Source organism: Carica papaya, chromosome 7 (genome assembly GCF_054855325.1).
Source record: "Carica papaya isolate Zhongbai chromosome 7, ASM5485532v1, whole genome shotgun sequence".
NCBI lineage: Eukaryota > Viridiplantae > Streptophyta > Magnoliopsida > Brassicales > Caricaceae > Carica > Carica papaya.
In genome coordinates, this window is record NC_142315.1 from 2,691,020 (window position 1) to 2,717,707 (window position 26,688).

At 35.2% G+C, this 26,688-nt stretch overlaps 3 protein-coding genes across 3 annotated transcripts; 1 reads left to right on the forward strand and 2 right to left on the reverse strand.

Moving 5' to 3' along the window:
• On the reverse strand, positions 1-9,363 carry SUB (Leucine-rich repeat protein kinase family protein). The gene is made up of 16 exons (XM_088207384.1): positions 8,772-9,363; positions 8,295-8,424; positions 8,141-8,212; positions 4,253-4,318; positions 4,059-4,130; positions 3,882-3,953; positions 3,725-3,796; positions 3,305-3,370; positions 3,099-3,164; positions 2,544-2,917; positions 2,048-2,451; positions 1,690-1,961; positions 1,463-1,601; positions 1,036-1,151; positions 744-900; positions 1-588 (listed from the first exon to the last, which is right to left on the reverse strand). The coding sequence occupies exons 1-16, from the start codon at positions 8,863-8,865 to the stop codon at positions 526-528; spliced, it is 2,235 nt and encodes a 744-aa protein (XP_088063510.1). The 5' UTR covers positions 8,866-9,363; the 3' UTR covers positions 1-525.
• A 9,291-nt stretch (positions 9,364-18,654) lies between these two features.
• LOC110817836 (uncharacterized) lies at positions 18,655-19,987 on the forward strand. The gene has a single exon (XM_022046552.2). The coding sequence runs from the start codon at positions 18,831-18,833 to the stop codon at positions 19,710-19,712; it is 882 nt and encodes a 293-aa protein (XP_021902244.1). The 5' UTR covers positions 18,655-18,830; the 3' UTR covers positions 19,713-19,987.
• A 1,024-nt stretch (positions 19,988-21,011) lies between these two features.
• LOC110817914 (CTTNBP 2 amino-terminal-like protein) lies at positions 21,012-24,769 on the reverse strand. Its single transcript, XM_022046632.2, has 2 exons — positions 24,313-24,769; positions 21,012-21,472 (listed from the first exon to the last, which is right to left on the reverse strand). The coding sequence occupies exons 1-2, from the start codon at positions 24,568-24,570 to the stop codon at positions 21,296-21,298; spliced, it is 435 nt and encodes a 144-aa protein (XP_021902324.1). The 5' UTR covers positions 24,571-24,769; the 3' UTR covers positions 21,012-21,295.
• Positions 24,770-26,688: the final 1,919 nt, after the last annotated feature.

A 26,688-nucleotide genomic window follows, 5' to 3' on the forward strand; every position in this document is an offset into this window, starting at 1 on the left:
TTGCCATCAACAGATTCCAAACCTTGGATATATATAATATACATACTCTGTATTATATCCCAACCCCAAGTATAATTTTTGTTGATAACATCTGAATAAAGAATAACAAAGGATGACAAGTCAACTTGAGCAAACATTTAAACAAACTCACCTTACAGCCCAAAGCAACAGATTAACCAAAAAGCTTACATATCAAAACTGTAAAGAACTGCAGATATTGATGAACACAAACAAACTACATTAGCAAGTAGAATTTGACATAAACCATGAACTGATCAATATTTACACTACCATGTCTCTGATGGATAAGGAAAGGAGCTAAGGAGGCGAAAAATGTAGCTAGTTTACCTTTCAGATACCATCTCAACAAGAATTCAGGAAGGGATATGGTGACCATATCAAACTTGTGAGAGGCTCTCTCTGTCAACATCCCATATGTTTTCGTCTGCCAAAATTTTAGCCTCGTATGCATACCGTTTTTTACGTTTTGTTTTCTAAATCATCGCTCCTTGTTCCACAAATCCTCTAAAGCATGTGAACAAGGTCCTGGACAACTTCCGATGCTGGTGGTCTAAACCCGGGTTCCAACTACAAAAGTTTTAAACAAGGAAGAGAGAGAAAAGAAAAGGATTTAAGAAAACTTGCTTTTAGAACCTTTTTCTCACTATTTGGGAGGGGCGAGGATGCATTAATCGTAATCTAGAAACAGACCATTATAATGAAAGAGGCATGAATAAACTCACTTGTACACATCGGGATATGATGTCAGCAAAACGAGATAATGACTTGATTGGATACGCTCCATTTACAGCAGGATCAACCATTCTTGATAAGGCATCAATATCATGAAGCTGGGGAATAGCCCATCGAGCTAGAGATTGCTCTGCTCGAGGCCGTGTCCTGCACATTTTTTCCATCAGATATATATTTTTTTCTAAAATCAGGTATTTCAAATTAAAGAAGGCAGACAAGACAGAAATAGAAACAGATGTGAAGACCAAGCAAAAACATTTTACAGTTAATGGTCTTACTAACCTATCATAGGACTTCCGTCCCGTGAGAAGTTCTAACATTACAACTCCGAGGCTATAGACATCACTCTGGCAAGTATAGTTACCAGACTCAAGCTCAATCGCAGCATAACCTGACCACTAATAATGCAGACACCAGTTATCAGTCATAAAGTTATTTCATCTGTAGCAAAAAGAAACAAGAATGTAGTTACTTAGGAAATTCTCTCTCACTTCTGCGCCACACAAATTACTCCCACATTCTTCAAGTAATTCGAGAGATCAATGCCTATAACATCATCTATTAGTTCTTTTTTTTATGCCTCTTATTCGGCTTGTAATTTCTGATTTTCATTAAATTTTCAGATTTCTCCAAGGATCAATCAATTTCAACTATCGGTAAAGTTCACAACTTGATGCAAACCCAGTAAAGATCCCCTTGCAAAAATTACCTCACTTGTGGAGCAAGATGATAATAAAGGAGCCAAACCACAATCCGAAACACATGCTGCAAACTTTTCATCGAGAAGAATATTGGCAGACTTGAAATTTTGGTGCACAATTGGTGGCTGACAGACCTCATGTAGATACCTGTGCCAAAACAAAAAGGATAGAACCTCTTTGATAGTTGTATGACACTATCTGTATTTATATTTAGCAATTTGGTTGCTTTACTTACTGGAGAGCTCTGGCAGCTCCAACTGCTACTCGTACACGTGCACTCCACGAAAAACTTTTATGTATCTCCTCATCAATATGCAATGCATCATAAAGTGTACCATTTCCATAATACTCATAAACGAGTAGCCTTTGACCACACTCGTTACAGTAACCCACAAGCTCCACGATATTAGCATGTTTAAGTCTAGAGATACTCGATACTAAATCAAGAAATTCATCGTCACTCAGTTGAGCTGAAGTTGTAGCATGCAGTTTCTTTATGGCAAGTAACTAAAAAGAAGAATCAAGAAATGCACATCAGATGTCAGTATATGAACTATCAAACAGAATTGCAAGATTAATAAGCCTAATCAGACCTTTCCATCAGGAAGCTCAGCCCTGTAAACACTGCCAATCAGACCTTCTCCAATAAAATTTTCTTCAGAAAAGCTATCTGTATATTGCTGAAGCAATGCAATGGTGAAAACACTAACTGAAGATGAAGTTGTTTTGCTTGAAGAAATACTAGCTGCTTCTTCAGTCATAGCAGGACTTTTGGCAGCATTCTCAGCACGGAGGAATAAGGGGGGAGGTTGTGGTGGTTGCAGCAGCTGGTTAACATTTGCATCAACACGTTTCTTGTGTATCTCATGATCCTTATGCTTTGAACTTGCAGCCATTAGTGATACGTCTATTACTTGTTCAGGGTTCCTAATGGATCCCGTTCTTCTACTGTCTACTTCATATCCTCCTAGAGGTTTCAGCACTGGCTCATGAGGAACTGCCAAAACCAGCACTTCAGAAAAACTAAACATGGATAAAATGTAGAAATTCACCTAAGTCATACAAAAAGACGAACAAGAATGAACTTACCTTTCTCCATCTTGCACATGGACGGGAGTGAAGATTTACTATAGTTAGGCCCCTGTCCAGCGCCCTCATAAGCATCCATATGATGCTTCTCAGAATGTTTCGCCAATTGCCTGCCTCTACAGCATCTCCAAAGTGAAAAGCAAACTCCTGCTGTAAGAAGTACTATTGCTCCTATAATTACAATCAAAATGACCGTATCACTTTTCCAGAATTTGCTGGCTCTTGCAGAAACTGGTCTTTTTGAATCAGAAGGTCCATTTGCCTGTTTCCTGTGTTCTTCCTTAGAAGATGGTGGCCAAGCTGGAGAGGGAGGGAGTGCTCGTGGAGCCGAAGGTGTAGGAATAACAGTAGTATTGAAAGGATTTCCATCTTTTCTGCACAGAAGCAATTAAAATGACAAAAGAAGCAAGTAAAACTTCAAACAGAAAAACGCACCAAGGGTGATCGTTTGTAGAAATGCAAAAAGTACCAAGGCTTGGAAAATAAAATGATCGTATCACCAACATCCATCAATAATACTTAGAAATCTAAATATACAATTGCCGACCTCTTTACCTGAAATCTGGAATATTGTACAAATTCGCAGGTATAGGCCCAGAGAATAAATTATTCTCTATGTTCCTACGCAAAAAAAGAATAAGTATTAAATTGGGTTACTGAAATGATCTAATGGATACAAATTACAATTTTTTTTAAAAAAAGATCCTGTTAAATAGCTAAAACTTTTATGCAAATCTTAGAGAGGGATGTAAGAAGAATACAATTCTGTTAGGAAAAGATCCTGTATAACGTCAAGGATCCCAGTGAGTTTATTGTTCTGCAAGTTCCTGCAAATAAAAATATACATATGTAACCATTTTCTTTTAAGAAATAACATCTATAATAGATGAATTACTTATATATGCAAAGTGAAATGCTGACAACACATTTTACAGTAAATTGTAAAAAGTACAACTAAGGGCCTTAATAGGCAGAAACGCCATTTTAAGACTTCAGACAAAAACCATCCAGTTTCAAGATGAAATTACAACACTATGGTAGCTTTCGTGCCAATTTTTAGAATGGGGGAGCTTTTGAGTAGTAGGTTAAATTCAAAGATACAATGAGGGGGCTTTTGCATAGTAGGTTATATTCAAGGAGCTTTTACAATACACCCAAAGTTTAGTAAGTTACTGACTTACAATGTCTTAAGGGACGATAAACTCCCCATTGAGGGAGGTAGGCGACCAGTCAAATTATTATCAGACATATCCCTGCACCACAACATTATGATTACAAACACAACCTAGAGACATATAAGCAAAAGAAAATCCATATGATTTAGCAGAAAATGCTTACAGATTTATCAAACCCGTTAGAGGTTGAAAAGAATCTGGTATCTCCCCACTTAGATGGTTATTGTTCAATGCCCTGAGCAAAGCATGGTAAAATTGAAACAAGAAGGCCAGATTAACAGTAAGGAAAATTATAACAATTCAGGAGGATGCCAGAGTAAGCAACTATAATTAGACTTACAGGTCCGAAGATTGAGATAGCAAGGACAAACTACTGGGAATGGTTCCATTTAACTGATTACCTGATAGAAGACTGAACGAAGAAAAGAAACCAGATGGTTTGTCAGAAAACACAAGAATCATATGTGATCACTAATGTGTTTGAAACTTGAACCATCATGCTAAACTAACAACAAAGTTAGGGTTCGAACATACAAGATCCTGACAGTTGGAGGCAAGTTGTCTGGGATACTTCCTGCGATGTGATTATTGCTTAAATCCCTGTTAAATAAAATAGTGCAAAGCACTGTAAGTTCTCGACATGGAGAAACGAAAAGACTTGGCTAATTGAATGCTTCATTAGGTGATGGCAGATGAAACACATTACAATCAGAAAAAATATATAAGTATCAATTGTCTCCGTCATTATCATTTTTAACTAGGTTCAAAACAATCATTGAGGATCAGGATCTTACAAGCACTGACACATTTGTCGATGAATTCACTTCTAAGATATCTTTTAAGGGTTAAAATTTAACCAGTGAAAAAAATACACACACCACAATAACCTGCTTCATATGCGTATAATCACACAAAGTTAATAGCAAAATAAGAAAAGACATAAGATTTAACATGTTGCGGCAAGTATGTCTATATCTATGGGAAAGATTATGAAGAGACTTTGCATTATGATGAAAAATGAGAATACATCACTATAAGGTTGTAAACTTTTATATAAACAAAATACTCTGATTTCCTTGCAGAATATGCACAAAATATTCTCAGAATCAAGTCATATCAACACTACTATGTTATAAATACAAAAATAGAAGGCACAACAAGAATAGAAAATTGACATTCAATTTGTAATATCCAGATCAGAAATTTGATCCAGAAATAATTTTAACATTTTAAATATATAAAAAAATTATTTTAGAATTAATTTATTTTAATTTTTTATTGAATCGTTGGAAAAAAAAATATGTTAGAAATGAAACTGAAAATAATTTTGAGAAAAATAGGTAAAAATTTAGGTACGGGGGGTGTTTTTGAAAGAAAAATCAAAAACTGAGAGTCAGAGTGCAAATAAAAAAAATTTTGTCACGTAGAGCCGCCCAGTCAACAATCCCGACAAATCGGAGCACGCCGCGTAGCAAGCCGTGCTGACACGGAATGCCACGCGGGCGATCTGCGTGCCCCGCGATTGAACGGCCCAAGATCGATTCTGCGCGCGTGGACGATCCAGATTTGTTCTCCTTTTAAACGCAATTGGACGGTTAAGATCAAATCACGATGAACGGTGCAGATTCATTTCCTCTTTAAACGCGATCGGACAATTAAGATCAAACGTGATGAACGATCCAAATTAACGTGAGATAGGTATAAATATTTCGTATCACACTGAACTCAAACCATAGCCGCCAGCTTCCTGCCGGAGAAGAAGAACCAGTCGCCGGAGAAGGGAGCCGACCGCCGACCGCTGCCGCACCAGAGCCACCTCTGACTGCCAAAAAAGGTAAAAATTCTTTTATCCGCTCGAAATTTGATTCCGAACACCCATATCGCCAAATCGAAGCAAAAGGAACAACAGATGAGCCAGAAATCACGAGAAAACCCAATGGCGCCGCCGCGGACAAAACCCGCAACCTCCTCCGATGAGCCCTTCCCATTTCCCATTTCGTGCGATTTTTCTACCGTTGTGTTCACCGTTCTGTTTTCTACAGGTTGACCGAAGAAAAACTCCTGACCGTGAAGGTGAGCCGGTAAAGCCGCCGCACCCAGGAAACCCCACAACCGATAGATTTTTATTTTTTGATTTTTTCGGTCAACCAAGCCTCCCTAACGTCTTTTTTCGCAATAATATATATAAAGCCGGCCGAAACCGGCAAAAATTGGTCGAAAACGGTCAGGCCAAGGTAAAGCGACGCCACAGGCAGTGGTGTAGTCGCCGGAGCACAGCAGCACCGTTGTGGGCGGTGGTGTCGTCGCCAGAGCACGACAGTATTGCCGTATCGGAACTCCGAAATTAGCCAAAAATGATTTTTTTCACTGATTTGGATTTCTAAAGTTTTTTTAAGTACGTGACAAGTATTTTGGATTCCGCATGGATAATTCAGGAAACCTGGGGACCGCCAATAGGTGCAGTAGAAAGTTCAGTGTTTCAGACCTCGATTCGGGTAAGGATCTCTTACCCTTTTCTCCGTTACGGCAAATTGAAACTCAATAATTAATAATTGTGTGTTTTTACGAAAAATTAGAGAACTCTAAAATTAATTACAGGTCACTAGTAAAACCGAAATCGGTTAGTTCACAGTCGTTTTGATTTCATATTTATTTCCCTGTATTGCCTATATTTGTTTACTATTATACTGTGCGTAACTCAATTGATGGTTTTTTGGGTCTTTTTGGTTATTCTGTTATTTTTTTCCTCTGCATTGCGCGCCGGTATCCCGATCATTGATTATTTGGCGGTATGAAACTATATTATTGTTTAAGTGAACAGTGAGTATAAAATGAGATATGATTATTGCATGATTGATTATTATGCTGATAGAAATCTATATAGGAAAGACTTAGAGGGTACCCGAAAAATGGCGGATGGACTCGGTACATAAGAAACCCTACCGTCAACGTTATCTCAGTCGAATGGGGCTGGAAAATCCCTTACCAGGAAAATTTGGAAGATATGTTTCACCCTTATATCAGATGGGATATCGAAGTGGTGGCATGTTTGGCGCCCATACCGAACGGGGTATAGGAATGACCGGTTAATTGTTTAATTGGATATTGGACTCACGAGTAGGATGATATTCCTATGAACCCCAAGAGGTACCGGTAAGCGAGTAAAAATATAAAATGATCATTCTTATTATCTTTTATGTAATAAATAATAGTGCATGAATATGAATTTTTATAAGTTATTGTTGGAAAAAACTTATTACACAAAATAGAATAAATGACATTAAATTAAGTGCTTCATTGGTTATTTTTCTGATTTTTACAAATTTTCAGTTTTCCGTATCTGTTATTAATGTGATATTCTTACTACGCTAGTGTAACTCACCCATTCATTAAGTATTTCAGATCAAGAGGACCAACATCCAGATCTCAATCAACAATAAAGTTGCGAATAATTCACCACCTGAACTCCCTTCAAAAGTTAGTGAAGGTCGTTCTAGAATGCTCAGTGATTTGTTTTTCGTTTATTTCTTCAATTTCCTTTTGTTCTTTTAAAATGAACATTCTCGTATTTCTATTGAACATTCTAAATTATTGTGTAAGTAATACAAACCCTAACTCTATTATTTCACTTCTGTATTTAATTTATGATTTTATTTTATCTAAGTTTCTGGACCTTTACACAATTAAATATAAAATTTTAATTAGTATTAGATTTCTAAATAGTTGAAATTCTAATTAGTATTAGATTCCTAAATAACATATATATTTTCCATTAGTGCTTGATTCCTAAATAGTATAGGATTTCCAGTATTTTAATAAAGTATTCCTAATTAGATTTAGACTTCAAATTAAATTAATATTTCTAAATTATTGTGTAAGTAATACAAACCCTAACTCTATTATTTCACTTCTGTATTTAATTTATGATTTTATTTTATCTAAGTTTCTGGACCTTTACACAATTAAATATAAAATTTTAATTAGTATTAGATTTCTAAATAGTTGAAATTCTAATTAGTATTAGATTCCTAAATAACATATATATTTTCCATTAGTGCTTGATTCCTAAATAGTATAGGATTTCCAATATTTTAATAAAGTATTCCTAATTAGATTTAGACTTCAAATTAAATTAATATTCCTAAATAAGAATTGTAGGGTATGTTTAATATTAATAAAAACAAATTAGAATATTATTTTAAATTACAAGATTAGAATTCTCTTTAACAAGATCCAATGTAGCAACTCCCTTTGATAAATTGTAATTTATTTTCACAAAATAGATCGCTTTCGCAATAAGAACAAGGGTGTTAACCGTTTACTTAAAGATAACTTAGTTGTTGACCACCCGGTGACTCGATAATTAAGAGAACATAACATACTATCACAAAGATATTATATTTCAACTAAGCTACTACTTACACTGTTAAGATGGATGCAAAATCCCCCAGGCTATCGCTCAAATTTCCACCCAAATTCATGCCACTTAGTCTTCTGTAAACACAATAACTTGTAAATTCAGCAAACAGAAATCTTCATCAGTTGACGAACATAAAAACAAGAGGAACCGACATACATCTCTGTTATGTTTGAGAAGACACAGTACACGCCCAGCCACCCCTCACCACATGGGTCTCCTCCAAACGAAACCCATCCAGGAAGAGAAGGGGAGCCCAGAGAAACATACAAGTCATTAATTGCCATAACTGAAATTTCAAACATAAGACGCTAATCAATTTAGCTTTCCAAGATTATAAAAGAATAACTTGAAAACTTGAAAACAAAAGTTTGAGAACATAAGCAGATCAAAACAATCGTTCATCAATGTAGAACTTTTTATCTCTGTGTCTATCAAGCATAGTTAATCAGTAATTATCTACACCAGAAGTTCATCAACTTTCCGGCACATTTTCCCTTCAATTTCCTTCACGCTTTCAGGAGACGCAAACAGAGCATGATTGAAGGGAAAGTTTCAAGTTTTCTAAAATAAGCAGCAAGCAAACAAACAAAACCGAAAATTTTCTACATCATAAATATGAAAAGAAGACTATACCGTCACGAGCATCAGTCTCTCCAGAAACAGAAAAGGGCAGCGTTAAAACCAGTAGGGGGAACCCAAACAACATCCCCCAACTCGCAAAACCCATTTATCTTCTCAATATTGGAAGAACCCACCTCAAAGATCAAAACTTTTCATTCAAGCTCCGTCCTTTTTCCCGTAAACTTCCTCGGTAAACAAACACCAAACTTCTTGGCTCAACAAATCATGAAAAAGAGCGACCAGAGAGCATTGTACCGCAGGAGAGTGAGAGAAAGAGGGGAAAACAAGAACTAATAAAAGAATCTGAGGGTGAGAGGGAGAGGGAGAGGATGAAAAAAGGAAAGTGGATCAACGAATTTGAATTCTCTAGATTAGGAAGAGGATGAGAGAAGAGGAAAGAGGTTCAAGGATTCATCTTTTTGCCTCTCAGTGTTTTGGTTTCCATAGCAAGAGCTAAATTTTCTGTAACGGATAATTTGAAAGGGAAATCTTTTATGCATTTTTCTTGCTTTTTCTTTTCAATTTCCTCTTTTTTTTTCTCCACAAGAGGGTCCGATTTGTTGACAAGTGATAATTATGGGAGGTGAGTGTTTCATGATCTTCTCCCCGTGATGAATCCAATTAAAAAATAATTTTCGAATTTCTTTTCTAATGTTTTCTCCTTTCACTTTTTCCCCCTTTATCATTATGTCGTTTGCTTTTGTGCTGTTTGTGTCTCGAGTCCCTCAAGTGCCTTTTCTTTTTTTTTTAATTTCTCAAGGACCTTAAATTCTTTAACTTAATTTATAAAATAAATAAATTAAAATTTGCAATCTACGAAATTATTTTAATTAATTATATATAAATTATTATTCACTAAATAAATAAATTTTAAAAATTAAATACTAAAAATAAATTAAAGTCAAATATAATACAAACAATCTCGCACAATAGGTAATGCGACAAGTAATTTACCATTATATTTTCATAGTTTAATAAAATATTTTTATATAATATATTTAACTTTTGAAAAATTAACGGATTTTTTTTTTTACAGATTTCACTAATTTTTATATTAATTAATGTGATAATAAATTGAGTGAAAATATTATTTTCAAAAAATTGGAATTTTAATGCAATATTAATTAATACAACATAAATAAAAATAAAAATTTATTTTTGTAGAGAAAATATATAACTATAACACAAACAGGATAATTTAGTGGAAGAAAATTGAGATTTAAAATATATTTATTACTATTATTACTATATGAACATGATTGAATTTGTTTACCTTGTAAGTCTATAATGAAAAAATCACTTACCCATAAGTCTATGCAAATTATTACATAATAATGTATTATCCTACATATATTTAAATTATCTAACATACTCGCATAAATTTATTTATAAATCGATCTGTTTCGAATGTGGAACCTCGAACATTTTTAGTTATCATTTAAATATATCAAATTTAATTAATAGGCTTAATTTTGTAAATGAGTGCCAAAATTTTCACTAGCCAACCATACGTATATGCATATATATGCCTATACACACATGCAAAGGATGTGAAACGAGGAATGAGATAAAAGCGTAGGTGACAAGGAATGTGTTGGTTCGCGCAGGAGAAAGAAAAAAGTAAGCCATGACGACCGTTGGATCAGTCAGGTGTGATGGCCAACAAACGGTTGTGATTTCAAGATGGGGGAGGCCTTGGGCCCCGGTGGTCGAATCTGATTGAAAATCACAATCCAAACACGTACAGTTTCCTCACATGCGATGTTCGAGCCATACGACGGAAATCCACCGTGCGCCGCATTTGTTAAATTTCAGTGACACAAACCACACTTTGACTTTGACTTTGACTTTGACTTGAGTAATTATGTCGCGATAATATTTATTTATGTTCGTAAAATATAAAATAATATTGTTTAATTGTTGTATTAATAATTATTAAAATACATTTTGGAAAATAATTATCTGAAAATGATTTAAGGTATCCTCTGGAGTAATCTTGGGCTTTTGGAAAGTAATATAATAGACATAGTATTTGGACCACCCATTTCTTTTGGAATTGTAAGTACCCAAAATTTTAGGAGATGGTAACCATTGACATTTTGTTTCATTCACTTCTCACCAAAAATTTCCTAGTGAATTGAATAATTTGATTGATGACTAATTCAATTTATGGGCATATACATATGTAATTTAATGTGTATTGTTGTTTTAAAGTATAGTTAATTTTATTTGTAGTATAATGAAGTCGCTAATTTAATTTTAAAGTATTAAATTGTCTCGAGTTTAATGTATAAAATTTAAATTATTATTTTTAATTTTATGAGGAGTCAAGTTATAAATAATAAAAGTATTTAATTTTTTTATGTGTTTTTTAAAAGGTTATGGTACTTAATTTAAGTTTAAGATTATTTTAAATTGAAAAAATCAAACATTAACCATCGAGAAGATGAGGGTATGTTTCTACTTTGCAATTAGTGTGGATTGGGTCAAAGACTATTTTGCCAACATATAAGAGTGTTGTTCCTATTAACTTTTAGTGGTAATTTCAAATGCATATGGTGGCATTAGACAATCGAGATAATAGTCTTAGTTTTCATCTCACATCACGTGTCGTGTGCATAATGTTATCTGTATGAAAACCTCTCATCGTGCATCATATATACAATAAGTAATAATATTAACAAATTATAAGAAAGTACATCAATTCATATGAAAATTTGTTTAGATACAATCGAAATGTGTTATATGGTGTAATAATCGGATCCGAAATTTGGTCCGAGATTAATTTTAACGTTAGAAAATGTATAAATATTTAATTTTAAAATTAATAAATTTTAATTTAATGTAGAATTATGGAAAAAAAATAAGTTGAAGATGAAATTAAAAATAATTTTGAAAAAAAACGATGAAAATTTGGGTACGTATGGTATTTTTGAAAGAAAAATCGAAAATTTGGGGTCATAATGCAATTACGAAAAATTTTACAACGTAGGACTACTCAGTCAGCAGCCTCGACGAACCCAAGCGCGTCGCGTGGCAAGGCATGCTGACTTGATGCCATGCGGGAGGCCACGCTGACGATCCGCGTGCCCGCGATCAGACAACCCAAAAACATTCCCACGCGCGTTGACGGTCCGAATACGTTCCCTCATCAGACGCGATCTGATGATCGCGATCAAATGTGATTAACGATTCATATTCGTTTTCTCTTTAAACACGATCGGATAGTTGAGATTAAATCATGATGAATGATCCAAATTCATTTCTTTTTTAAACGCGATCAGACGGTTGAGATTAAACGCGATGAACAGTCCAAATTAACATGAGACGAGTATAAATATTTCGTATCACACTAAATATAAACCCTAGCTGACAGCCTCCCGTCAAAGAACAAGAACCAGTCGCCGGATAAGGGAGCCGACCGTCGCCCGCCATTGCGCCGGAGCAACCTTCGACTGCCAAAAAAAGTAAAAATTCTCTTATCCACTCGGAATTTTATTTTGAGCACCCTCATGGCCAAATCGAAGCAACAGGAATGGCGTGTGCACCGAAGATTGCGGTCAAAGCCCGACGGTGCCACCGCAAGCAAAATTTTTCCACTATTGTGTTCATCGTTCTGTTTTCTACAGGTTGACCGAATAAAAACACCCAACCGCGAAGGTGAGCCGGCAGAGCCTCCGTACTGGAAAATTCCACCACCAATAGGTTTTTGTTTTTTAATTTTTTCCGGCCAATTGATGCCCCATAACGTGTTTTTTTGCAGAGATGGGTATAAAACCGACCGAAAAAGACCAAGTCGAGTCAAACCGCTGCTGCGAGAGGCGGTGCCGTCGTCGGAGCACGACAGTTCCACGTGAGGCAGTGCAGTCATCGGAGCACGACGGTACCGTCCTGGTGGAACCCTAAAATTGGCCAGAAAAGGATTTTTTAATACCAATTTTGAATTTTTGGGATTTTTTTAGGTACGTGAAGCGTATTTTAATCTCTCCAAAAAAATTCAGGAAACCCAGGGATTGCTAGTAGCCACAGTAGAAAGTTCGGTGTTTCGAACATCGATTCGGATAAGAATCTATCACCTTATACTCTGTTATGGAATTGAAGCTTAGTAATCGGTAATATAGTATTTTGTACAATTTAGAAAACTTTGAGAATAATTATAAGTTATTAATGGAGCTAGAACTAGTTAGTCATTTATTTGTTGTCTTGTGTAACTGATTGTTGAATTTACAGCTTTAAATACATGATCATATATTGGAATGGTCGAATGATTCAGTTGTGCTTCCTTAAAATATATATATCGCTTGTCTTACGTGATTTACGGTTGATTTGTAAAATTGAAAATTAATATGCAAACAGAAAACTGTTTGATCATATGAATTAATGAATGGTAGTCTTACTAGATATCTTTAGAGATGATGGATGGACTGGGTACATCAATTCATATAAAAACTTGTTTAGATACAATTGAAATATGTTATATGGTGTAATACTCAGAATCGAAATTCGGCACAAGATTAATTTTAACGTTTAAAAATAAATAAAAATCTAATTTTGAAATTAATACATTTTTATTTAATGTAGAATTATTGAAAAAAATAAGTTAAAGACGAAATTAAAAATAATTTTGGGAAAAATGGATGAAAATTTGGGTTTGGATAGTATTTTTAAAAGAAAAATAGGAAATTAGAGGTTAGAATGTAATTAAGAAAAAATTTACCACGTAAGACTGCCCAGTCAGCAGCTTCGATGAATCAGAGGCGTTGCGTGGCAAGGCACGTTGACTCAGTGCCAGACCAGAGCCCACGCTGGCGATCCGCGTGCCCGAAATCAGACGACCCAAAAGCGTTCCTACGCACATGGACGGTTCGGATATGTTCCCTCCTCAGGTATGATCGGACGATCGCGATCAAATGCAATGAACGATCCAGACTCTTTCCTTCTTTAAACACGATCAGACAGTCGAGATCAAATCGCGATGAACAGTTCAGATTCATTTCCTCTTTAAACAGGATCAGACAGTCGAGATCAAATGCGATGAATGATCCAAATTAACTTGAGACGAGTATAAATATTTTGCATCAAACCGAATCTAAACCCTAGCCGACAGCCTCCTATCGAAGAAGAAGAATCAGTCGTTGGAGAAGGGAGTTGCTCGCCGCCGCACCGGAGCATTTTCTGACCGTCAAAAAATGTAAAAATTCTTATATCCGCTTAGAATTTGATTCCAAGCAACCTCATGGCCAAATCGAAGCAAAAGGAACGACGAGTGAGCCGAAAACTGTGGGTAAAATTCGTAATATATTCCAATGAGCTTCTTTCAGTTTCTCGTTTCGTACGATTTTTTCACTATTGTGTTCATCATTATGTTTTCTATAGGTTGACCGAAGAAAAACACCCAGCCGTGAAGGTGAGCCGGCGGAGCCACCGCACCAGAAAATTCTACCACCAATAAGTTTATGTTTTTTAACTTTTTTTGGTCAACCGATGCCTTCTAACGTGTTTCTCGTATGGATGAATATAAAACCGACTAAAAATTACCAAACCAAGGTAAACCACTGTTGCAGGCGGCAGTGCCGTCGCTGAAGTACGGCAGTCCTGCATGCCAAAACCTCAAAATTGGCCGGAAAAGGATTTTTAATACCGATTTTTAGTTTTTGAGGTATTTTTATGTACATAAAGCGTATTTTAATCTCCACATAAAAATTTAGGAACCCCGGGGACCGTCAATAAGCGCAGTAGAAAGTTCAATATTTCGGACACTTATTCAGGTAAAAATCTCTCACCTTATTCACTGTTATGGAATTGAAGTTTAATAATCGATAATATGGTATTTTGTGTAATTTAGAAAACTTTCAGAATAATTACAAGTTACTAATGAAACTGGAACTGATTAGTCATTTATTTGTTATCCTGTATAAGTGATTGTTGAATTTACAGCTTTAAATACATGATGATATACCTGAATGGTTGAATGATTCAGTTTTGCTTTATTGATATATATATATATATATATTGTTTGTCTTGCCTGATTTATGGTTGATTTTTAAAATTAGAAATTAATATGCAAATGAAAAATTGTTTGGTCATGTGAGTTAATGAATGATAGTTTTACTGAATATCTTGAAAGATGGTGGATGGATCGGGTACATAGGGAACCCTACTGTGAACGTTGCCTTATACCAGACGGGTCATCAAAGAATGATATTTTCAGTGCTCATACCGGACGAGATATGGGGACGACCCGATTCACCCTTATATCGGATGAGGTATTAATGTAACAGCCTGGAATTTTGAAAAAAATAAATTATAAATTAAATGCGGAAGCAAAACAATAAAGTTAGAGTTTACATTCCTTACACAATAATTCGGATTATGCAATAGGATTACGGGAATAACTCTTTTAAAATAAATAATAAAAAATAAAAAAAATAAATGGAAAGTAAACAAGTAAGTATCCTATTTGCAACTCTTTTGAGAATCGGGAACCTGATCTTAGTCCTCCTGATCTAAAATAATTAATGAAAGAATGAGATATACTAACCCAGTAAGAATATAACAGTACTCACCGATACATAAATAAAGGTTAGTAAAAATCATGAAAACAACTAATAGAATTCTTAATTTAAGTAAATTCATTTATTATAAATAAAATCATTTTCGCATACTTACCATAGTGAGATTTTCAAAACTGACCTATAGAGCTAATAACATAACTAATATCATAATCTCATATTCAATCAGTCAGAACAATAACTTTCACTTTTATCTACCTACTGGTATCGATAGGTGTCCATAGGGATGTCCCTACTAAGTGTGAACTATTATTCAACATTGTCAACTACCTGGTCATCCCCACACCCCATCAGGTATGAGCGCCAAAAGTATCATCCCTCAATACTCCATCTAGTATGAGGGTGAAATGGATCATCCCATACTCCATCTGATATGAGTACTAAAAATACTAATCATCAATACCTGTCCGGTATGAGGGTGAAAAAGACCGTCCCTATACTCCGTCCAATATGAACGCCAAAAATACCAATTCTCGATACCCCGTTCGATACAAGGCAACGTTCATAGTAGGGTTCCCTATATACTAGGGCTGTCCACCATCTCCCAGAATATCTAGTAAGTCTACCATTCATCCATTCAGTTAATTAAGAAATTTTCCATTTACATTTAATTTTTCAGTTTTCTAATTTAACTATAAATCACGTAAAACAAGCAATGCATGCATCAATGAAACACAATTGAATTATCTATCAATTCCAGTGTATTATCATGCATATGAAACTGTCAAATCAATCAATAGTTAAAACATGACAAACAGTAATAAATAACCAGTTCTGGCTCTATTAGTAATCTATAATTAATTATCAAAATTTTCTAAGTTTAATAAAATATTGTATTATTGATAATTAAACTTCAATTTCATAATATGAAATAAGATGAGAGATTCTTGCTCGAATCGGTGTCTAAAATGTCAAACTTATAGCTGCGCCTACTAGCGGTCCCTAAATTCTCTGAATTTTTCTTCGGATATAAAAACACACTTCAAGTACCTAGAATACAACAAAAAACTCAAAATTGGTGTTAGAAATTCTTTTTAGCTAATTTTAAAATTCCAGCATGGCACCACCGCTTTGCTTCGACGATAGTATCGCCGTCCATGGTGGCAGTTTGCCTTGGGCAGGCCATTTTTGACCAGTTTTGCCGATTTCAGCTGGTTTTGTACTCACCCTTGTGAGAAAACACGTTAAGGGGCCTCAGTTGACCCAAAAAAGTTGAAAAACAGAAGCTTACTAGCGGCAGAGTTTTCTGGTGTGGCAGCTCCGTCGGCTCACCTTCGCGGTTGAACATTTTTCTTTAGTTAATCTATGGAAAATAAAATGGTGAATACAATGGTAAAAAAATTACACAAAACAAAAATTGGGAAGGGTCTCATCGGAGGCGATTTTTTATTTTTTTCCAAGCTTTACCCACGGTGTTCCTCTCATCCGCTGGTCCTTTTGCTCCAATTTTACCATGAAGGTCTTCAAAATTCAATTTCGAGTGAATTTAAATTTTTTTTACCTCTTTTGGTGGTCAAAGGTAGCTCTGACACAGCGACGGGCGACTCCCTTCCCAGCAATTAGTTCTTTTTCTCCGGACGGAGGGGGGGGGGGGGGGGGGGGGTTGGGTTGTTTTTGGTATGAAGTGGGGTATTTATATCTGTTTTCCTCTAATCTTAGTCATCCATCGCGTTTGATCTTAACCGTCCGATCACGTTTAATAAATGAATGAATCTGGACCGTTCATCAAGATTTGATATGAACTGTACGATCGTGCCTTAGGAGGAAATGGATTCAGACCGTCCACGTGCGCGGGAATAAATCCGGATCGTCCGATCGTCAGCACACGGGTCGTGTGCCTGGCCTCCTGTGTGGCACTACGTCAGTGTGCCTTGCCACGCGGTGCATTCTGGTTTATCGGGACTGCTGATTAGGCGGTCATACGTGACACGTTTTTTTTAAATTGCATTTTGACTGCTAATTTCTGATTTTTTTCTAATTTTTATATTAAATAAAAATTTATAAATTAAAAAATTATATTTTATTGTTTAATTTAAAATTTTTAAAATTAATTTTGGGTATTATAATTGAGGGATGATATTTTTGGTACTCATATCGGATGAGGTATGGAGATGGCCTGATAATTGACAATATTGAATATTAGTTCACGCGTAGTGGGACATCCCTATGGACCCCCAATGATACCAGTAAGCAAATCAAAAGAGAAAGTAGTTGTTATTGCTCACTTGAAAATGAGGTTGGAATGTTATTTGAGTTATTGTCTCTTCAAGTCGATTTTGGAAATCTCGCAACGGCAAATATATACAATAAATATTTTTCCTTATGATAAATGAATTTACTTAAATCAAGAGCTCTATTGATTATTTTTATGATTTTTTCCAATCCTTAGTTTCTGTATCGGTGAGTAATGTGATATTTTTATTGAACTAGTGTAGCTTACCCTTTCGTTAACTATCTCAGATAAAGAAGATAAAGACTCAGATCCCGATCAATAAGAGGGTTGTAAATATTGCACTACCCGAATTCTCTTCAAAAACTAGTGAATATCGTTATAGAATACTCTTTTATTTGTCTTTTGTTTATTTATTTGATTTTAGTTTATTATTTTGAAAATAACATTCTGGTACACCTATTGGGTATTCTAAATTATTGTGTAAGGAATATAAATCTTAAACTTCATTGTTTCACTTCCGCATTTAATTTATAACTTTATTACTTTTTAAGTTTTAAGTCTTTACATATGGAGTTGATTACCAATTATGCAGAGAGATCAATGTAAATAATTTTAATAAATAATTTTTTTTTTAAAATAATTTTATTTATAAGTTAGCAACATCATAGTGATTTAATAATTAATAATTTAATAATTTAATTAATGATTATAAGTTTTGATCTCATTAAAATATATAACTTATCACTTTATAAATATTTTATTTAATAAATTTAAAATTTAATTAATTAAAATATTAATAAATTAGAAAGAATAAATTAAATTTAATTCTATGAAGCTACTAAAAATCTTGCAAAAAAAAAAACCTCATTATATAAATAACTTTTTTTAATTATAATAATTGCAGTAAATTTATGTGAAAATTACATCAAAGACACTAAATAAATGAATAAACAAATTACTAAAGGCATGTGACAATTCAATATCATCTTATTTTATTTATTTTTGTAGTCATCTTATAGAAAGAAATTTATTTTACCTTCCCCGGGTAAATTCTTTTTACTATTTGGTAACTTTCTGTAAACTCTGTAATCCGTATCTTCTTCAACCGTAGAGAGCTATAAGAATTTAAGAGCTTTCATTGACTCCTCCTCCTTTATATGTATGTATGCATTGACATCTTCAACCACCTACTCTCTCCCCCTCTTCTCTTTCACTCTCCGCCATTACCACTCTCCAAGCTCTCTCTCTTATTTTACTCAAAATAACTCCGTCGTCTTCCTCATTCCATTTCTGATTCTGGTTCGTTAAATCACCTCTTTCCTCCATATGGGTTGCTGTGTAAGCACCAAAGCTAACTGCAACATTGAGGATAAAAACCAGAAGTTGGAGTCTGAATCTGAATCCTGCAACGGAAAATTCAAAAATGAGAACAGAGCACCTCCTCCTTCTCTGCTAGAAGAAGAAACAGTAAAGGAGGTTTTGTCTGAAACTCCTAAGCTTCCTTCTCTTGCTTTTATCGAGCCAGATGAGAAGAAAAACCCACAAAACACAGTCCTCGAAAAGATTCAGGAAGCAGAACATGATCTCGAGATGAAGACCAAGAAAGTCGCCATTACCACCACCCCCGCCGTCAACGTGGACGTTGGGACCAACACTGAAGATGCAGAGTCCGAGGTCTCGGAGATTTGCAGCGTGAGCATGAGCGAGAGTGTTTCTGTAAATGAAAGTATTAGGAGAGAAGATGAAGAAGAGGTGAGACAACAAAACCAGGTGAGGTTGAGATCGCCGGGGAAATTGCAGAAACCATCGTCGGCGAGTAGGAATCGGGTCGTGGGTAAGTCCCCGACTCGAAGATCCGATCCATCACCCGCTAGAAGAAACGGCACAATCGGCATTGGCGGTGTTGAGTCAGTGAAGATAGTTCAGGGAAGAGACGCGAGTCAAGGGATAAGGAGAAGCGGGTCAAGGCCCGACCCAAGAAAGAAGGACCCCGGTGAGAGTTCCGGGAGGAGGTCGAAATCGCCGGCAATCAATAGATCTGAAATGGGTCGGAGCCCGTCGGCGAGGAGGACAAACAGGTCGCCAGGTCGTGTCGGGTCGGATTCATCGGAGAGAAAGAACAGTAAAATGGAGAGCAAGTTAGAAATCACCGATACTGAATCACTAGAAAATCCACTTGTCTCCCTTGAATGCTTTATCTTTCTGTAACACAGAGAAGAATATTCCGGCCAATATTCCCGCCGGCGTCGCTGTCTTACCTGCCGGAGATTCAGTGGAAAAAAAGAAGAAAAGATCATGTTCACCTTTGTTTTTTTGGCCTGAAGCTTTTGTGAGTATGAAGTCAAAAAGTCAACGCGATTAAAGGCATGTTTGGATGCCCAAAAATGAATTATTATTTTTTTTTTGGGTTAAACTCATTTTGGGTGTTCATCTTTGTACTAGCAAAGCAAAAGATTTAATGTCTGGAGGTACAAATTACAAAATCTCTACTGTTCTATTTCCCACTTCTTCAATCTCAAAAGCACAGTTTAAAAATGTTTCCTTTAAAATACAAATTTAAGCCGAAGAAAATAAAAATTAAATCTTTTAATTTATTGTTGCTGGGATTGGGTGAATAATTGATTAGAGAGAGAGTTATTGTAATGGTAATTAATAAAGTTAATCCTTTTTTTAAGCAAAAAAGCTTCTCAAATTACTCTTGTAAAGCAACAAGAATTCGCATGGGATTCCTCATGCTTTGGCAATTCCCCCCAAGCTTTCCAAACCAAAAAAAAGTTGGTAAAAGTATGGAATTCGAAGGACATAACATTATAGAACAAGAGTAAATGATTTGAGTTTGAGTTTGAGTCTTACTTCTGAAGTAATGATCTCGGTTCATTATTACGCCAGAGTAGATTAAGAAATGAACTTAGGATTCGATTATATTAAGAACTGAAGATGGATTTCAAATTTGAAGGGATAAGGGTATGTGATAGAGTTTTGGTTTGATATGATATAACGGTAAACAAAGGATTGATGTTATGTATACGTGTATAGACAGAATGGAGTATGAGGTTGCAGGGATTTAGGTTGAAAATTTGGAGAGAGAGGGAGGGAAATCCAGTTTATAGCCGTTAAGAAATTGGACAAGTTAGTGGGTGGTCCTAATTTTTATGTGGATCGTTTGTTTGGTAGGCGAGAAAGTTTCTGTGATTTTGGATTGTTGCTTTGGCTGTCTTCTACCATTAATAATACAGACAAAAACAAAAACCCTTTTGCAATCCAATCAAATTCAAACACTTTGGGCAAAGAAAGAATGTTCCAAAACATTCAAAATTACCCAACATTAAGACAACGGATTTAGGGTTTTGGTCTTTCGGTGGAAGATTAGGTGTTCTAATACTCAAAATGGAAACTTGGGCTACTCAATAATCATGAAAAGGCCTACTTAACAATTGTTAAATAAGATCTTAGAGTAATGTCCAGAGGAGTTGGGAAAGAAATGCAATTTTAGAGTAACTGAGGAGATTTTGGTAACTTAAGAGAAATATAACCATAAAATTTCGTTTTGATTCTGAAAACATAAAACAGATGGGAATACCAAGCCAGCCAACTTCTATATATCCCAATGCTACCTTCCCCATCTGAAAAAGTAATGGCAACTATATACACTACTCTGATTATATTGATATATCCAGCCAAGAAGATGACCCAGAAAAAAAAAAAAAAAAGAAGAAAAGAAAAACCCCGTTGTATTCTCTCAAATGATTGTAGCTCGGTGTTGAATCCTTGCGCGGAAGCAATGGCTGTTTTCAGCTTTCCTGCATTGAGGTTGAATTGGAATTATTTGTATTCGGAAAGGAAACATGATGATGGTGAGGACAGAAAATGCATCCCGGAGGACAAGACACCGGGGCTGGCTTAGCGATGAACGTAGGAATATCTTCTCCGGGCATTAATACAGAAACTCCGTTGGAATAAAATGTCATCTGGATTTAAAAAAATGGATCAAGAAAACATCTTATATAAATATGAAATAACTCTTGATTCCAACACAAAATTATAAGAGTGTTCTAAAAGTTACAGCATATATCACAATTTCAAATGCGAAGAAGACAACCCACATTTCTTTTTTCCCAAAAACGCTGAACCAAAACTGGTGACGGAAATTACAGCAGTAAAAAACACAGAACTGAATCATATTTACTGAGCAGGTTAACGTCAGACGTGAGTCAGGATAAGTGAGTATTTGAGTTCATGCACCAGCTGTTAACTTCATTACAATGTAGTGGGAACCCATATAGGAATCAAATATGTATATATAACTGCATGCCTTGATTGATCAAGGCTATTAAAGATACACCCCAACAATATTATGGTCTCAGGTAGGTATCCTAGGCAAAAATTATATATACTATTAAATCTTGGCAATGACAAGTCTAAGCATCAAATATTAATTCTTCACAAATTTCGAATGAGGTTTCGGAATATCATATCCAAGGAACAATTGTAGGAAGAGAATCCTATTGATGAGATCATTTCAGCTAAATTTCCCCCAGAACGGAAAAAAAAAAAATTCATGAACCAAGAAACTGTCTTGGTAGCTGAATTCAATCTATCTATTAAGGGATGTAATCCTACAGACTAAGTATGAAGATTTATACTGGTTTATGTACATTTTAGACGATTCTTTGTAAAACTGCATGATTTAGGATAAAAATCTAAGATGGTGTCAAAACCAATTCTGTCTCGTAGCATAATGTAATCCTATATCGATCAAGTATGAATACCTATAATAATTTATATACATATTGAGCAATTCTTACTAATACCATATGATTTTTTATAAGAACCTAACATTGTCATCGAAGTGTTAGATTTGGGTACTGTTGTCAGCACGAGGCCACACGAGTTACCACATTATATCAAGGTTCGTATTTTGTTGGGTGTTGCAAAGCTAATAACTCTAATAAAGTATTAGGCAGAAGATGACAATAACTCTGAACTTGGACAAATGCAATGTTCCCCCCCAACCGCAGCTCAACAAACATCACAGGCCATTTCCTGTCTAAACAGATTATAGATATGAATATGGTACATAAGGTGTCTTACGAAATGATGTAACCGGACGGTTAGTGTAGATATTCTTTTTTTTCTAAAATAGCTATCACTGTATTTTAACAAATGATTAAGGCTAATCTAATCGGATGGGTTCCGAAAAATGCTCCCAAGATTCATGGTTAAGACTAGACTAATAAGTATCAAACCAACCTTTAAACAAAGCATATTTCTTTTCAAAGCTAATGCCATAACCCCATATCAAAAGAATCTGGCCCTCAAATTGAACAATATAGCTTTGAGAGAGTCAGTGGGCCTTGTGTGTTCTTCAAAAGGTATGGCAAATGGTAGACCACAAACATGTTCGTACTTAAGAATATTTTAAAGCAAATCAACCTGATTTAGGCTAATCTAATCATCAACTAACATTAATCTTAAAACATATTTCTTAAGCAATAGATTGATTGAAGCCAATTATCTTAGAAACTTAAACTGATAGGAAAGGAACCAATCAATTATTTAGATTTTCACATGTCCCCTCACGCATAAATCATGCACAAGCCTATGAAACGTTGTACAAACGAAGCTAATAGAATTTGAACATTAGACCTCTGACGTTGATACCATGTTAAATAATTGATTAAACTAATTATCCAAAAAACGTAATCTAATAGAAAATGGTCCAACCAATTATTTATAGTCCAACAATATTGAAGAATGTTAATAAGTTTAGTGAGGCTAAATGGGATGTATTCGTTTAAATTTAAAGCTAAAAAATAAGACACTGAACTAATTAACAAAGACTTATCCAAAAACAGGGGGTGACCACCTGTCCCCTAACCCTAGTCTTCAGCCATCTAGTCTCAAGACTATTTGGTTATGGGACCAAGTATTCAATAGACAACTACTTGGATGGGCCATTTTCCAGCAACCATAACTACTTAGACAGCACAGCTATTTGATTAAAATCTCCATGGAAAAATCTAACTTGCAGAGTAAGAATTAATTGTGAAAATTTATCAAATCTGTTAACTGGGTATTGTTTTACCAATGTTTGGAACTTTGATGACCTGGATTAAGACTGTAATAACATTGAGATTCTCACAAGTGAAAAGGGTAAAAGGAAGAGGAAAGAGTAAGACAGAAAGTTCTAATCTTTGGTATGGGAGAAAATGATCAAAATCTAACTGATAGAAAGTCATAAATCCTGGAGATAACCAAAGAGAAGAAAAAATATTGGTGCATATATGATGAAATACCGAATAGTATTTAAGAGACAGTAAGAAGATTGCTGAAATCCCAGAAGAAATTTAAGAAGATAGAAGACCAAAAACTCCTGAAATAATAAATTCACCACTGACAATTTTGCAAGTTCATAAAAGATTTTACTGAAAAATAATGACAACAGCAAAATTTTGTGTCAGACCCATAATCATCACTGTTTGCAAGACAATGAAAACCACCCCAACTGTCAAAAGGACTTCAAAATGATCTCCTTTAATTTTATCACTAAATGGTTTCTTACTTTCTCATGAAAAAGAACCAGACAAACAACAATTTTAGATTTATCCAGAGAAAAATTCCAAATTTGCTCGTCAAGCAAACAACTTTAAACACAACCCAGAAAGGAAAACCAAAGAACACAAGAAAATGAATGGATGACTAAACAAAAGATGCAAATTTGAACACTAGCCAGAACTGAAAAACATCAGTCTAGCAAAATACATGCAAATAATCAAGCAGGAAAATGAAGAAAAAGGGGGAGACTCACTTTGGGTGACTGAAGACCAAGCTTGCCCGTCTGAGATTCAAGGTCACCAGCATGGGCTCTGGAATCAGGTGGAGAAGTGGGTCTAAGGAATCTCTCAACGATAGCCATGACCAAGAACATGGAGATAAGAATGGCAGTGGCAACAAACCCAAACGACACCGCATTGACTGAGTTGTCAAAATGTCGCCAGTGTTCTTCTCTCTGCAAGTTCAATGGAGATCCAACCGGTGGCCAACTGCTGCTACCTTCTTGTCCCATGTTTTTAGGGTACCCTGGTCCTAGTTCATTACGTGGGTCTTGATCATGGCAGTTCAGTTCTTGAAACAAAGAAAGAAGGATAAAGTTATGGAGACAGTCTTAAACCCAAAGCTTTAGATTCACACTAGAATCAAAGTTTGGTTCTTCCAAGCAAGCTCTGCAAAAGGAGGGACATGTATGCACATATATATTATATCTACGGGAAGGGAGGGAAAAGGAGATATCATGAATACCAACAAAAGCTCTAGTCTTTAAGGTAAAAAATTTAATTTATTAATATATTTGTAAGATTATAATAATTAAATTTGATTAAATTTCAGTATGTTTATTAAATTTTTAAGTATAAAAACACTATTACAGTTATATTTTTTCAATTAAAGTACCATAATAAATTAAAAAATTAATATAATTTTATATTTATTAAAAATATATATATATATGTGACTTGGTGTGATTGAAAAAAAGGGGAGAGCTTTGGAATTTGGAGAAATTTTTTCTTAATGAAAATTTCTTTTGGACTATATGGTAAAAACCTGAGCTTGCTCTTGTACATATTAGAAATATGACTTACCAGTTTTTAGTTGTTCGATAATTCAAGTTGGACTTTCTTGCACTTCCATATGAGGTATACTATTTTATCTATTTGTTTATAGTATGGGGTGCATAAATTTTTTTATATCTAGATAAAGTATAGAATATAATTATTTAAATATAATTTGCATAATTTGAATGATAAATAAATTTTTTAAAGCCCAAATTTATGAAGGGCATTATTTTATTCTTGAAGATTAAGAAGAAGAATTTTTTTTTTTTTTTTAAAAAAAAAAGGAAGGAAAAGAAAAAGAAAGAACTTTGGGGAAGCAACTTTTGTAATTGTAAGGCTAAATATTTCACAATCATTTGGGGGGATACCCTTTAAATTAGGGGACATACACCATGCAGATTAAAAGGTGTCAACTTTCCCTATCTACTATAATTATTATATATTTTATAGTTATAATTATATAAATTTTCTTTTTTAGGGTACCCTAGTGTCTGGATCATGACAAGCACCCATTTAACGTATATATACCCATATCTATATCTATATATATGTATATTTTGTTGGCTAATGGACCCATCTCCCCCAACCAAACACACCCTTTAGCTAGGACACACTACCCTACTAGACTCTTGCATGTTTATCTCATGTGAATTTCCATAAATGCCCCTTCTTATAGTCCTTAACAATATTTTTTACCAATATGTAAATAGCTCTAAAAATTACTGCGGTAAAATTATAAATTACCAAACGAGACCCAACTCGCATTAAAACCCTCTCACATGCACCGTGTCGGGTTATTTCACCATGTTTGCCTTACTTCCTCAACTCCATGGTCCCCACCTTTGACATCTTGCCACGTGTCAATATCAGCGTCGCCCTCTTCTGCCACGTGTCATCAGATTAACCTATTTTCCTCCTTCCGCGTTGGTCAGAACCGACATGTCAGCTTCCAGTGTCGGCCTTTTCAGGTGGAAACCGGCATGTGGACATCCATTTCTCGAGATTCTCTTATCATTCCAACGGTCCAGATCTCCTCTCCCATTCCGTCAAATCTCAGCCGTCCGATTCGTTTTGCATGGAGTTTCTGGCTTCGGGGTCAAAGTCAAAGGCGTGGAGATCTGACGCGTGCGAGAGTGGTGGTGACGGTTCACACGTGCGAGTTGCGTGTGTGGAAAAAAGTTGACCGGGGGTGTGTTGTCAGGGGGGTGGGTCAGTGGGGTCAGGTGTGTGGTTGCATGGCTGAGCGAGCTGATGGCTCACGTGAAACCGTCTTTTGGCTCGGGTCACTTTCTCTTCTTTTCATGTTAATTGTCACTTTTGGGTTGATGACTTATCTCTCAGTTTGGGCAACGCAGGCCTCCAATGGCTTAATTGTAATATTTTTTAGGTCACCCAATTTTTTATTTTTTATTTTTTATTGTTGGGTTATGGGCCCAAATCTGGGCTTTCTTAATTGGGCCCAATCGAAAATCAAATAACAAATTTAGAAAATTAATAATAACACATTTATATAATGTAGAGGTTTAAAAATGGCCAAACATGGCATAATAATATGAGATGGGTCATCAACCCTT